Genomic DNA, 15,522 nt, shown 5'->3' with positions numbered 1-15,522 from the left:
TGGTTCAGCAGCCTGATAACAGCTGGGAAGAAATTGTCTCTGAATCTGGAGGTGTGACCAGTCCCAGTACAATAGATAGAGCAAAGGGGAAGATACAGAGTGCAGGATATAGTTCTCAGCATTGTAGAGCATCAGTTCCACAGACAAAGTCCAATGTCCGCAATGGGGTAGAGGTGAATGGGACAGTACCCTAGCTTGTGGAAGATGCCAATTATGCCACATTGAGGTCTAATTATGAATCGAGGTTCGTTAACGTTGCCGTGCGGGTATATATAACCTTCTATACATGCGGGTATCCGCACACATTCAGAGTGAGGTTCCCCGACAACATGTCCCTTCAAAATGGAGTTAGGCACAAAATGCTGGAGTAACTCAGCGGGTCAGGCAGCATCTCTGGAGAACAAGGGACCCTTCATCAGACTGGTTGTAGTGGGGGATGGGGGGAGAAAGCTGGAATAGTGGTGGCGGGCTGGACAAAGTCTGGCAAGTGATGGGCGGCAGTAAATGATAGTAGTGTAGGAAGGAACTGTAGATGCTGGCACTGAAGATGGACACAATAGCTGGAGTAACTCAGTGGGTCAGGCAGCATCTCTGGGGGGAAATCTCTGGGGGGGGGGGGGGGGGGGGGCCCCCAGGGCCCCCCCTCCCCCCCCGTTTTGGGGGGGGGGGGGGGAACCCCCCCCCCCCCACCCCATGTTCTGTGACCTGGGCGCTACAGCCAGTCCTAAGTCGGCTCGCTTACTCCACACTCCAAAGACGTGCAGGTTTGTAGGTTAAGTGCTTCCGTGAATTGTAAATTGTCCCTAGTGTGTCGGATGGTGCTAGTGTACGGGGTGATTGCTGGTCGGTGCAGACTCGGTGGGCCAAAGGACCTGATGTTCCCAGGTCTGGCTACAGTTCCCAGGTCTGGCTCGCTTGCCCCAGGTCTGACTGGCTCGCTTGCCCCAGGTCTGACTGCAATTCCCAGGTCGCGAAAACTAACTGGTGAAAAAATACGCCTGCGGGCCGAATGATTTCGGGTTAAGGGCCGGATCCGGCCCGCGGGCCGTAGGTTAACGACTCTTGTCCTAGATGTCAAGCCTCATTGTGTGTGTCCCCCCCATGTTTTAAAAGCGATTTCCGCCCATGCCCGGAGAGAAGGAATGGGAGACGTTTCGGGTCGAGACCCTTCTCCAGACTCGTGTGACGGGGTGCCTTTGATTACAGGTGGCCGAACAACTCATAAATCCCTTTGGAGAAGACGATGATGATTTTGAAACAAACCGTTTGATCGATAGGAACTTTCAGGTATTGGTGGTGGCTGGCGAAGAACCTTCAGTGTGGATGGTGCCTTCACTTCTGCAGCGGCAGTACAGGATAATGGGCATTCCAGTTGTCTTCGTGCTCAGAAGATGAGCAGAAGTGCCATGCAACACACTCGTGCTGTGAAATGTCACTGCTCTTCTGTCCTGAGTGGATCTGTAAACCCGGGCATCTAGAATTGGGACACAGCCTACATGACCTGCCAATAACAGTAAACTGTTTAGTTTAGAGATACAGCGCGGAAACAGGCCCTTCGGCCCACCGACTCCGTGCCCACCTGCAACCCCTGTCCACTAGTTCTACCTTACGCACTAGGGACAATTTACAGCATTCAGAAGCCAATTAACCTACAAACTTGTACCTCTTTGGGATATGGGTGGAAACCGGAGCACCCGGAGAAAACCACGCGGTCACAGGGAGAACGTGCAAACTCCGTACAGACAGCACCCATAATCAGGATCGAACCCGGGTGGGTCTCTGGGGGCTGTGAGGCAGCAACTCAATCGCTCCCTCTGCTGGGTGGATGAGTCCAGGCTCAGATGGCTGGGGTTGTTAGAGGTGGTTTCTGGCCGTTCCTAGCCCCCAGAGCCTTGTCCCGTGTGTGATGAACGGCCTGGTCAGCTGCCGAGCAGTGGCCGTTCGGCAACTTTAGTTTCGTTTCGAGAAACAGCGTGGAGACCGCACCGACCAGCGATCCCCGCACACTAATACTATCCAACACACACACACACTAGGGGGTGGGGGTGGAAATGGGAGTGGGGGGTGTGTGTGTGTGTGTGTGTGTGTGTGGATGGGGGATGGGGTTGGGGGTGGGGGTGTGTGTGTGTGTGGGGGTGGGGGTGTGTGTGTGTGTGTGTGTGTGTGTGTGTGTGTGTGTGTGGATGGGGAGAGGGGGTGGGGTTGGGGGGTGGGGGTGTGTGTGTGTGTGTATGTGTGTGTGGGGATGAGGGGTGGGGGGATGTGGGGGGTGAGGGTGGGGGTGGGATGCGGGGTGTGTGTGTGTGTGGGGATGGGGGTGGGGGGGGTGTGTGTGTGTGGGTGGGGGTGGGGGTGTGTGGGCGTGGGGGGGTGTGTGTGTGTGTGGTGATGGGGAGTGGGGGTGGGGTGCGGGGATGTGTGTATGGGGGGGGGGGGGTGTGTGTGTGGGGGGGGGGTGGGTGGGAGATTCTTTGTTGCCAGTCTCTCCCCCCTCCCTGCCCCCCACTGCTGGGCTCAGTTGCTGTGTCCCTCTCTTGCAGGGATGCATTGACTGTAGCTGTGACTGTTGCATTCAGGTGTCAATGATGGCGGTGGATGACATGTATCAGGACCTGCCCCTGATGGAGAAGGATCGCTACTGGGACGAGTCCAATCCCCGGCCACCCTACACTGCCGCCACTGTGTTTGTCTTGCAGAAGCCGTCCTTCCAGGGATCCACTTTCGACATGACGTGAGTCTGCAGGACGCGGTCGAGGCTCGGTCTAACCCCGGAACCCTGTGTAGAACCAGTCCAACATTGTCACCCCAACCCCGGCTAGAACCCGCCCTAACTTGTCCATTGTAACCCTGGCCCTGTCTCACGGTGCGAGTCCATCCACGAGTGATCCCGAGTTTAAAACTCGTGGTAATCACGTAGAGTTAACGTAGCGGGAACGTCGGAACTCGTAACGCTGGCGGCAGGTACACGGGAAACTTGTTAACTCGTGAAAATCTTTCAACGCGATGAAAGATTTCCACGAGTCAAATTTACTCTTGAAGTAAACATGTTAAACTTTTAAACTCATTGTAAGAACGTAGATGCCCCATAGATGCCCGTGAGTTTACCGTAGTGACTCGTGAGTCTACCGTGGGAACTCAGCGGGGCAGTGAACCAGTCCACATTGCCTTGAAGAGTGTCCTCTTTGATCTGTGTTTTCACACCTTACACTTCAATATCTCTATGCCTCCCAGTCCCCCCGACTCTCAGTCTGAAGAAGGGTCTCGACCCGAAACGTCGCCCATTCCTTCTCTCCAGAGATGCTGCCTGTCCCACTGAGTTACTCCAACATTTTGTGTCTATCTTCGACCTGTCCTGTCCTGTCCTGTCCAACATTGTAACTGTGACACAGTGCTGAACCCATGTCAACCTGTCCAGGAATAGAAACATAGAAGCATAGAAAATAGGTGCAAGAGTAGGCCATTCGGCCCTTCGAGCCTGCACCGCCATTCATTGTGACCATGACTGATCATCCCCAATCAATAACCCGTGCCTGCCTTCTCCCCATATCCCTTGATTCCACTAGTCCCTAGAGCTCTATCTAACTCTGTAATGCAACTGTGTGACAGACACAGAGTGCTGGAGTAACTCAGCTGGACAGGCAGCATCTCAGGAGAGAAGGAATGGGCGACGTATCGGGTCTCCTTTATCATTCCAAGAGCTCTCCCGAGTTTAAAAAAAAAATCAAACTCGTGGTAAGCACGGAGAATGAACGTCGGGGCTCGGGGACGTCTCTTAGCGCTAACGGCAGGCACTCGGGAAGACTCGCTAACGGCAGGTAAGCACGGGAAGACTCGTGTAGATTTTTCAACTGTTGAAAAATGTCCACGAGCGCTTCGAGCACCGACGAGTGGCCATTACCGTAAATCTCCGAGTTCGAATCAGGGAAAACTCGGGAGAACTCATGGAATGAACTCGTACCGTGGGACAGGGGTTAAAAAAAACCTGTATCTCTGAACTAAACTATGAAGTGTAGCCCGCTTAACCGCGTGCCCTCTGCTCTAGGATCTCCAAAGACGACATGCACTTCCAGCCGATGGAGGAGATCGAGGAGATGACCGAGGAGGGGAATTCTCAGCACCTCCGACTGTTCAGCCGCTTGCTGCCCGCCGCGCCCTCGCCCTCTCCGGCCAGCAATGTCCAGCGGCCGGCCCGGCCCTTCCACCTCCTCAAGCGGCGCACCAGCGTGTCGTCGGACGCCTCCATGTACAGCTGCCTGTGCCAGGACACCCAGTCCACCGTGTGCTCCTGCGGCCCTTACAGCGAGCACAAGCCGCTCACACAGATACACTTTCTTTCCGAGGACCCCAGGCCGCGACGTATGGAGGCGGTGGAGAACTTTGTCCGAGTGGGCGAGGGGGCGGAGACCCTCAAAGTGGAACCGGGGAGCGGAGAGGGAGAGGGAGAGGGGGCTCCTCGAAGCTTACTGGAGGAAGAGATGGTCCTCAACACCTCTCCATTGTCGACTATCAATATCTCTGAGGTTGGAAGGGACCTGTTCTCCTACAGTTCTGATGCTGCGAGATTGGGTTCCCAGGAAATCTTGGCTTCCAGTTGCCAGTCTATCCCGGGTTCTGGATCGTTGCAGAGAACATGCCATCAGCAGGCCAGCGAGTCCACCCCTCGGCTCTCGCCAGCGGCCGCCCTCGCCAACATCTCCTCCTCGCCCGAGGGTGCTCACACCTACCGGGGTGCCCTCACCCTCCACCACCCGGTACTGTCCCTGTCGCCCGCCGTGGAGGAGGCGGGGGAGAAGAAGGCGGACTGGCCCGGGGTGGCCACTCGCTCCTTGCGCGGGGACTCGGCCCAGGACAAGAGGAGCGCCCTGCTCATCCCAGAGACTCTGCCGCTCAACGGTGTAGAGGGCGATCATTGAACCCCAGACCACCCACCCACTCACCCCCCGGGTGCCCGAACCGACTGCCCCTGCCTGCCCTCTGTGGGGCAGCACCGAGCAAATAGACCCGTGGTCACCACCCGGCACTCCGCCTCACTGTGCCCCCACGGTCAATAGGCAATAGGTGCAGGACCAGGCCATTCGGCCCTTCGAACCAGCACCGCCATTCAATGTGATCATGGCTGATCATCCCCAATCAGTACCCCGTTCCTGCCTTCTCCCCATATCCCCTGACTCCGCTATCTAGCTCTCTCTTGAAAGCATCCAGAGAACCTGCCTCCACCGCCCTCTGAGATCCACCCTAGTCAACTCCAATATCTCAGATAGACAAAAATGCTGGAGAAACTCAGCGGGTGCAGCAGCATCTATGGAGCGAAGGAAATAGGCAACGTTTCTCCAGCAATCTACCTTCAATTTTCCAGCATCTGCAGTTCCTTCTTAAAAACTCCAATATCTCCCCGTGTGTACAGAAGGTCGCCTATCGATGTCCCCCAGAGACGCTGCCTGCCCCCCCCTGAGCTACTCCAGCACTTTGTGTGTTTCTCTGCATAACTCCAGCACCTGCAGTTTCCGAAGAAAGGTCTCGACCCGAAATGTCACCCATTCCTTCTCTCCAGAGATGCTGCCTGTCCCGCTGAGTTACTCCAGCATTTTGTGTCCATCCCATGTTTAGTTTAGAGATGCAGCGCGGAAACAGGCCATTCGGCCCACCGAGTCCACACCGGCCAGCGATCCCCTCACACTAACACTATCCTACACACACTAGGGACGTGCATGTGGAATACCCAAGGGGCATGATGTGTGAGAAGGAACTGCAGATGCTGGTTTACACCGAAAATAGACACGAAAGTAAGTAACTCAGCGGGACAGGCAACGTCTCTGGATCAAGACCCTTCTTCAGATTGGGAGTGAGGGGAGAGGGAGAGACAGAAGGAACTGTACAGCCCTGCGCCCACCCACTGTGAGATCTCAGTGAAAGGGCAGAAGCTCTCCCCGGTTGCTCACCTCGCTGCTGCCAATCCGGGGCGAGGACTTGTCTCCCCCCCTCGGTGTGTGTGTGTGTCTGCGCGCATCGTGTCGTGTGTGTGTGCACATATCGTGTGTTGTGTGTGCGCGTGCATCATGTGTGTGCATCGTCTGTGTGTGTGTATAGAAACATAGAAAATAGGTGCCGGTTTCGAGCCAGCACCGCCATTCATTGTGATCATGGCTGATCGTCCCCTATCAATAACCCGTGCCTGCCTTCTCCCCATATCCCTTGACTCCACTAGCCCCTAGAGCTCTCTCTTAAATCCATCCAGTGACTTGGCCTCCACTGCCCTCTGTGGCAGGGAATTCCATAAATTCACAACTCTCTGGGTGAAAACGTTTTTTCTCACCTCAGTCTTAAATGACCTCCCCTTTATTCTAAGACTGTGGCCCCTGGTTCTGGACTCGCCCAACATTGGGAAAAATTTCCTGCATCTTGCTTGTCCAGCCCTTTTATAATTTTATATGTTTCTATAAGATATTCCCTCATCCTTCTAAACTGAATCTTTCCTCATATGACAGTCCTGCCATCCCAGGGATCAATCTCGTGAACCTACGCTGCACTGCCTCAAGCACAAGGATGTCCTTCCTCAAATTAGAAAACCAAAACTGTACACAATACTCCAGATGTGGTCTTACCGGAGCCCTATACAACTGCAGAAGAAGTGCAGTGTGTGTGTGTCGTGTGTGTGTGTGTGTCGTGTGTGCATCGTGTGTGTGTGTGTGCATCGTGTGTGTGTGTGTGTGCATCGTGTGTGTGTGTGTGTCGTGTGTGCATCGTGCGTGTGTGTGTGCATCGTGTGTGCGTGTGTGCATCGTGTGACTCTACCGCGCAGCTCGCATCAACACGAGTTTAATGCTCTTAACTGCCGATTCTGGACGTCATCATTCACCAAAGACTAAAAGAGGCTACGAGAATGTAGAAGTGAAATATACTCCAGATATTGTCGACTTTCACAGACTGAATCTCCGCGAAACGACTGCGGATATATGCACCCTTTCACACTAATAGGCCTGTCCCACTTGGGCGTCATTTGTGCGTCACGCAGGTGGTGCGCGAAGACTTTGTGAATCCCAAGATCCTGGGGCGCCGTGCACGACCGCGCGTCACTGCCTACGTCACCGTTGTGACACTGCCTAGGTCGTGCGTCGTGACGCGCAAATGACGCCCAAGTGGGACAGGTCCTAAAGTTTGCTCCATTCGCTATTCGGGTTGAGAGTATTTCTTTGACCAGAGATACAGCGGGGAAACAGGCCCACTGACACTATCCTACAATTTACAATTTTACCGAAGCCAATTGAACTACAAACCCAAGTCTTTTGGAGTGTGTGAGGAAACCGGAGCACCCGGAGAGAACCCACGCGGGTCACGGGGAGAACGTACAAACTCCGTACAGACAGCGCCCGTAGTCGGGATGGAACCCGGGTCTCTGGCGCTGTGAGGCAGCAACTCTACCGCCGCGCCCACAGTCCTACAACGAGAGTTGGCGTCTTGTTTTGCACCAAGATAAGTCCATGGCTACCTTTAATATATCTGCGTCAAACGACAACCCGCGTAGAGAAAGACAAGGTGGGCTGCTGTTGGATCCGGGCTGCATTCACTACAAATAAAAGCCACCCGAGGCGGATGAGTTGATATGAAATATTTCTTCGCCCCGCTCTGTTGGTTTGCGCTTGGATGCCCGCATCGTCCCTCTCCGAACGCGGCCCAGAGATGCCGCCGGTCCCGCTGAGTTACTCTAGCATTTTGTGACCATCTCCGGTGTAAATTAGCACCTGCAGTTCCTTCCTTCACGGTTCAGAGGAGACCGAGAGTGTTGGTGGAGGCTTCTGTGGAGCATGGGCACACACACACACACGGACAGACTCTGTTTCAAAGTCCATTGCAATCTGCTGCACCCGTGCAGAAGCCCAGCACAGCCGGCTAGCGGTGAGTGGATAGTGCAGGAGTCTATTTCCAGTTTCTGTAGCCTTCCCAAAGAGGTGAAACGAGGCTGGAGGCGCGGGTCAACGCTGACTATTGCGTTCTACCAGTTTTTGGCAGGGAAAAAAACCGTCTGAAGTTTAAACCCCCCCCCCCCCCCCCCTGTGTGTTTGGTAGAAAAAAAAAATCGACGACCACCCCCCCCCCCCCCCCCCGCCCCCCACATCCAATTTGGAAACTGGTCCAGAATTTAAAAAGTGGGTCCACTAATGTTTTATTTACACAGGATCAGGAACACCTGGAATGTAGACATCTGTGCAAATGAGGACATTTAGCCCATCAGGTCTAGGCTCGCTAGGAGGCGTGTGGGACACGTTGTGTACACTGTGGGTGGTGGGTGCATGGAACACATTGCCAGGGGTGGTGGAGGCAGATTATAACTTCCCTCTAAGAGATTGTTGGATATGCAGGGAATGGAAGGTAATTAATTACTTTGTAACGTTCTCAGCGCCCTTTATGTGGCGACTATTCGCATACCTTGGGTATGATGCAAGCACGGAATTTGACTGTGACTTGTCACATGTGATACAATGGAAGACTATTGATTATGTGGAGGCTGATAAGTCATGGTCTAGGCATCATGTTCGGCATGGACATTATGGGCCGAAGGGCCAGCTGCTGTACTGTACTCTCCTACCCTATCCTATGTTTAAGGGAAGACAATGCCAACATTGTCATTAAGACCAGTCCTTCAGGAACTGACCGCTCTGTGAATTCAAACACTTCAGTTAGCTGGGAGCACAAACTGAAAACCTGGAGTGAAATGTAGCTGCAGTAAATGTAATCAAGGCATTCCAAACCTAATCCAACGGCCTGAGTGTTTCCGTGGCGAGTCCACTTAATCTGCTGTACATCTTGTTGGTGAAGGACCAGATCACACACAGTGGATGGACAGTGGACATCCATTGACGTTTCACACTTCCCCCAATTTAATCGATTCATTTAGGTCAACTAACACTGGAAACCAGTGACAAGATCCCTTGTTTAAGAAGGAACTGCAGATGCTGGAAAATCGAAGGTAGACAAAAATGCTGGTGAAACTAAGCGGGTGAGGCAACATCTATGGAGCGAAGGAAATCCTTCGCTCCATAGATGCTGAGTTTCACCAGCATTTTTGTCCACCCACAAGATCCTTTGCAGGGTTATTCTTATTGAGGAAGGACGAAAGAAGCAAAATAGTTCTCCAGTCTTTGGGATCCAGCCCACTGTACCACAAGATTACATTGTTCACCCAATCCTCCAACATTAGCAGGGTTGATCAGAGCAGATAGAACATAAAACCGTACAGCACAGGATCAGGCCCTTCAGCCCACAATGTCTGTGCTGAACATGATGCCAAAACCAACTCTTATCTGCTTGCATATAATCCATATCCCTCTATTCCCTGCATATCCAAATCCTCTCAAACATCACTGTTGTATCCAAAGATACTGGAGCACAACACCGATTAAACCAAAGATCATAGAAGGCTAAAATCCAATGGACTGACGTGGATTAAACTGCGAGAGGCATAACGGAAGTCGGAGTCTTATTCCCAAAATGGCGGAGGTTACGCTCCGTTGCGTACTACACGTCAGTCCATTGGATCTTAGACTTCTGCGATCTTTGGTTGTACCTGCCTCCACCACCACCCAACTGGTAAAAAAAACCTGCCCCACTCATCTCCTTTAAACTTTGCCCCTTTCACCTTAAAGCCATGCCCTGTCTGTAGAACGTGCTACGATACAATAGAATTTTATTTATCCCAGGAGGGAAATTCTGCCAACAGTCATAAAACAACACGATACATGAAGCATTAAAGTGAAGAGTGGAAAGTCTAGGATGGGGGATGTGCAAAGGTTGAGGAGGAGGGGGGTGGGTGGGGGGGGGGGGGGGGGAGGGGCATCAGTCTACCCCTCGACAGAAGGGGAAAGGAGTTGCCAAGACGCATTCTGCACGTTATCCATATCCCTCTGCTCCCTCCATTTCCATGTGCCTATCCAAAACCTCTTAAATGCCACCTTTGTATCTGCCCCTTCCAACCAAAGATCCTATAGCGGAGCAAGATAGACCACTCCTGCTAAATGCAATGGGCTGACGTGTAGTACGCAACGGAGCGGAACGTGGGCCTTTTTTTCATCCATTTCCGTAACCCGACCCGACTCGCAGTGTAATCAACGTTGCGGGGGAACAGTTTGTGTTAATAAATTATAATTCTGAAAATGGGGAGAAGATTTTTACCAAATAACTTTTATTTTTACGAGGATGTTTCCGTAACCGGCGCAGAAAATGACCCATGAATCTGCCCATGACCGTACTACGTCTTTTTTGTCGAGTGATCTATCTTGCTCGCTATAGGATCTTTGCTTCCAACACCCTCTGTGTAAAAACACTTGCCCCGCACATCTCATTTACACGCTGGCCCCTCTCACCTAACAGCTACGCCCTTTGGTATTTGATATTTCCATCCTGGTGCAAAAGGTTCTGCCTGTCCACCCTGTCAATGCCTCTCAGAATGTTATAGTATTCGATCAGGTCTCCGCTCAACCTCAAGAGAAAACAATCCAAGTCTGCCCCACCTCTCCTTGTAGCTAAAGCCTCTAATCCAGGCATCATTCTGGTAAACCTCCTCTCCAAAGCCTCCACATCCTTCCTATAATTAAACTACAAAGGATATGTGGAGAAAGCAGGAACGGGGTACTGATTTTGGATGTTCAGCCACGATCAGATTGAATGGTGGTGCTGGCTCAAAGGGCCGAATGGCCTACTCCTGCACCTATTTTTTATGTTTCAATGTCTATAATGGGGCAACCAGAACTACACGCTATACTCCAACGTGGCCTAACCGAAGTGTTAGGGGAACATTAATATGCCTTTCAGAGTCCAGATTGGATGGGAGGTGACCAGAAAGGCAGACCAATTGCTGGTTTCAGTGAACATCCATTCTGAGAAGCAACGGCCAGTTGTGCTTTAAGCTCTTTAGATGAAAGGTTGATGAGAACATTAGACCATTCTTGAATTCTCACTGATATTTCCTCCATACACCCATTGAATCCATTCTGGCCTTGGTGAAAAAAAAATGCCCGAATTTCATATTTTTTCCCTGTGTTTGGTCGAAAAAATCCCATTTGGAAACTGGTTATGATGTGGTCCAGGATGGAAAAGTGAGTTTAATATTTAACATTTGCATAGGTACAGGAACACATATGGTAAGAATTTAAACATTTATACTATGGATGTTGGACTCAACCATGTACTTCAAATTTCGATTAAACGAGCCTCTTGAACGCAACAACAGACAGAGTGACTGGAATGCAACGAGACTGACATGGATAACTCGATTCATCAGTTACTGCCTGTGCTATTTTTGAAATATCTATGAGGTCGATGTTATCTCTTGTTCTGCACAAGTCCTGGAAGTCTGCTTAAATAAATAAATAAATTATTGAGAAGTGCATGCCGAGTTTCGAACTGTTCTTGTGTAGTGGGTGTGTGGGCGTCGCAGGTTAAGCAGGTCACCGGTTTGGTCTGAAGAAGGGTCTCGGCGCGAAACGTCACCTTTCCCGAGATGCTGTCTGACCCGCTGAGTTACTCCAGCTTTTTGTGTCTATCGTCAGCTTAAACCGGCATCTGCCGTTCCTTCCTCCACCAGTTATGCTTCACTGTTGAAGAATGAATTCTGTTTCCCCCCTCTCAAGGTTATTTGGTTCATTCAGTCCATGGAAATGGGACATGACAGAGAATGCGAGATTAATTTAAACAAAGTCATGAACTGCCTTTAAATTCTTCTCCGTCTTAAAGTCCCAACTCCTCAGAGTTCGGCATCCTTGAGCGGGCAACAGGGTGGCGCAGCGGTAGAGTTGCTGCCTTACGGCGCAGGAGACCCAGGTTCAATCCAGACTATTGTTGCTGTCTGTTTGGAGTTTGTACGTTCTCCCCGTGACTGCATGGGGTTTCTCCGAGATTGCCCGTTTCCTCCCACACTCCAGATGTACGGGTTTGAAGGTGAATTGGCTTCATTGTCCCTCTTGTGTGCAGGAGGATCGCTGGTCGACGCGGACTCGGTGGGATGAAGGGCCTGTTTCTGCGCTGTGTATCTAAACTAAACTAATCCCCCTTACCCAATTCCAATTCAGTTGGACATCATAAACCAAGATGCCACCCTGCTCTGGGATTCTTGTTCCCCTTTAAAGTCATGGAAAACAGCTACTGAAAACATCTGATTATACTTTAGTCTATAGACACAAAATAGAGGAGTAACTCAGCGGGTCAGGCAGCATCGCTGGAGAAAACGGTGTGGCATTTCGGGTCCCAAAACATCGCCTATTCCATTTCGTGAAATGCTTCCTGACCCACTGAGTTACTCCAGCATTTTTGTGCCTATCTTCGGTGTAAAGCAGCATTTGCAGTTCCTTCCTTTACTCAGGGCTGCCAACATTGAGTGATAGTTGGGAGTAGGAAATTGCGAGACCAAGCCCGAGGGAGTATAGCGACTGGGGCGGGGAGTCCCCCCTCTCCCATTGGTACGGAGCTTTTGCATTTTCCAGCTTGAAGTTGTGCAATCTGGTGCATACTGTAGCGAGTCTTTTAATTTGCACATGAATGCAGTATTTATGCTTTAAATTGCATTAGTTATGAATAAGGTTAGGCTAAATTACATTCCCAATTACATTGCACAGTAGAGCCAGGCTCCGATCAACAGGTGCAGCACATGAATGATCTTAGTGTATTCAAGTATGGAAATCAGATTATAATGAAGCACTTGTCCCATGTTGTCCAACCTGGGTCTCACTGCACGCCTGGTACTCTAGTTGTTTATCTTCTCTCATTCCTGACCCTGAGTCCAGCCTTACACCTGACCATCTATTTGACCCTGATCATAGCTGTTTACCTGCTTAGGTTCCCAGTGTTGAACACTTCAATTGTCCCAGCTTTGACTGCACACCATGTACTATTCCAGACCTTGACTCTGGATGCACACTTGGCCTTGCCCGTAGCCCCTCTGCACTGACAATACATCTGGCCAACACATAAAGCCCCATATCTGACCAACCTAGACTTAACCTATCATGTTCGTCCACAGGTGCTTATCTAATGCGGTAATCTTTTATGGGGCACTTCACAGACCAAATTTTGTGTAACAAAATTTGCTACATCCATTAGCTTCCTTGTTATCTAACATGCTGGTTACTTTGTCAAAGTCATCATGAACACAATTTCTCATCCATAAAATTATACACACTCAGCTGTATAAGTATTCTGTTACCATTTCCTTCATTTTCCTAACAAACTCTCCTGAAGTCATTTTCACCCCCCAATATTTTCACCCCCCCCCCAATATTTTCAGTATTCAGTCTTCCTCTCAACTGGGACTTTTCTGAAATGCAAAGTCCAATAACCATATATTTAAGCAATATTATTCCATTAAATGTGAGCTCCAATAATCTATATTCTATTCTATGAGGAGAAGGCAGGAGGGGGATACTGATTGTGGATGATCAACCATGATCACAGTGAATGGTGGTGCAGGTTCAAAGGGCCAAATGACCTGCTCCTGCACCATTCAGGTAATTGTCATGTGACATCATCTATTGTCTATAAAATGGAATTCGGAAAATTAAACAATGCATTGTCGCCAAGAGATGGTCTGTAATGTTCCGTTGCTGTGGTAGCATCAGGTCAGTTCAACAACCTGATGGGACAGTAACTTTTTTTGAACTGGGAGTGTGGGACGTTTACACTTCTGTGTTTACTGTCTGATGGTAACAGTGAGAAGAGAGCACGGCCTATCCCATTTTAGCTATTAGTTGAACAAACTTAACCTGAACAACTTGCTATCTGGAATCTGGAAATTGTCCGCTTGGGGAAAGGTCAAATATTTTTAATATCTTGTGTCATTTGGATTGATACAGGTATTGTAATTTTCTTTTCCTTAATATGTTCACTCCTGTATATCTGTATGAGTGTGGGAAGCCAAATGTTTCAGGACATTTTATAGTGGAGACTTGTGGGCACAAAATTGCATATGTTTTCCAAGTGATTTCCATCACATAAGCAAAGAAATTAAGGAATTTCATAAGCTCTTGGTTAGAAGCGATTTTAATTTAGTTTAGAGATACAACATAAATCAGGCGCTTCAGACATGTGATTCTATGGTGACCATCGATCACCCGTTTTAGTTTAGTTGTTCATTGTCATATAAAAAGCTTGAATTTGCATGCTCTCTAGCCAAAGGAAGGCCTATACATGATTGCAATCAAACCATCCCCTGTGTACAGGTGAAGGGGAAATAAAGATTTAAGAATGGAATGATTGTAATGGATGTCAGCAGACCTGTTACAGTCTGCACGCAGATGCAGACCAGCATGCAAAGGATCGCCTTGCTCAGGCGCCAGTTGGTCTCGACATTCATACTGGTTCAAGAGTGTTTTATTGTCCAGCATCTTTTATTGTCTTGTGTCCCAAAACAGGCTATATTGGTGAATCGGAGACGGTAAGTTGGTTTGAATTTTTTTATTTTAAGAAATAACGAGCCAACGAGAGTGGATAAGACAACTACATTTACAATGTGGATCCGCAAGTGTGGGCGCTAGACTGATAGTTACTGACAGTTACAGCAAAATAACTGCCAATGGAACACCCGCCGTGACCCGACTCAGTGACCCTCCAGTCAATCACGAGGGTTCGATTACTCAGAGCCACCACCGGGTGTCGCTACACTATGTTATTCCCCTTTTTCAAACACTCCCTACACATTAGTGGCAATTTTATGGAGGCCATTTACGGAACCTAAAAAGCTGCATGTGTTTGGAATGTGGGAGGAAACTGAAACACCCGGAGGAAACCCACACAGTCACTCAAACTCCACAGAACCCAATGTCCGTATGGAACCAAGGTCTCTGGTGCTGTGAGGTAGTAGCTCTACCGCTGCCCCATTGTGCTGCTCATTTTATGAGTGTAAATTCCATTGATTGCTTTGTTTTGAGTTTTAGTTACTTTGAGAATAGAGCAGGATTTGCTATTGAGTCAGTTGATAGACACACATTCTGTGAGAACGTCATCAAAGTGAAACCATGTACATGTTCAATGACCAAAAGCCAAGTGAAATTTGACCCTGCATCCAAAACAATTGAGGTCCCAAGTTCCACGTATCCACTAGCAGAAATATTTTGTGTATTGCATTGCATCATAATTTCTCCATTATTACAACTCCCCATTATTGAGCATTATTGGGGCATCTTTGAGTCCTTAATCCTGCTCTGCTTATTGGTTGTAAGGAATTTAGATGTATGATAATTTAACACATTGGAGCTACCTGAATTTTAGAGCCCAGCTGCCTTCAACTTGTTGCCTCCCCCCCCCCCTTACCCCTGACACCCGCACTAATCTAAATTCTATCAATCTCCACCATAAAATATCCATTGACTTGGCCTCCACATCCATCTGTGGCAATGAATTAGACAGATTCACCACCCTCTGATTAAAGAAATTCCTCCTCTCCATTCACTTTAATGTCTCTTTATTATCTGCCACTGATCTGCTTTGCATTGGGTGTCACTTTCTTCAATCGGACCCCTCTGGCATTTGCGAATCTCA

General features: G+C 49.6%; 1 protein-coding gene across 2 annotated transcripts in view; it reads left to right on the top strand.

The window, feature by feature from the left end:
• LOC129714433 (bestrophin-2-like) overlaps nucleotides 1-4,961 on the top strand; it is a 29,701-nt gene extending 24,740 nt beyond the window's left edge. Inside the window, exons 8-10 of one of the 2 annotated variants that reach the window (XM_055664022.1) lie at nucleotides 1,207-1,287; nucleotides 2,577-2,731; nucleotides 4,043-4,961. In XM_055664022.1, the coding sequence (XP_055519997.1) occupies nucleotides 1,207-1,287; nucleotides 2,577-2,731; nucleotides 4,043-4,913 (1,107 nt within the window). In that variant the 3' untranslated portion in view covers nucleotides 4,914-4,961. Of the gene's footprint in view, nucleotides 1-1,206; nucleotides 1,288-2,540; nucleotides 2,732-4,042 lie in introns of both variants that reach the window. The other variant, XM_055664021.1, reaches the window with a different exon arrangement.
• Nucleotides 4,962-15,522: the final 10,561 nt, after the last annotated feature.

Source organism: Leucoraja erinacea, chromosome 39, assembly GCF_028641065.1.
Source record: "Leucoraja erinacea ecotype New England chromosome 39, Leri_hhj_1, whole genome shotgun sequence".
In the NCBI taxonomy this organism is placed as follows: Eukaryota; Metazoa; Chordata; class Chondrichthyes; order Rajiformes; family Rajidae; genus Leucoraja; species Leucoraja erinaceus.
Note: the sequence above shows the minus strand (reverse complement) of the source record. Positions and strands in the feature narration are given on the sequence as shown.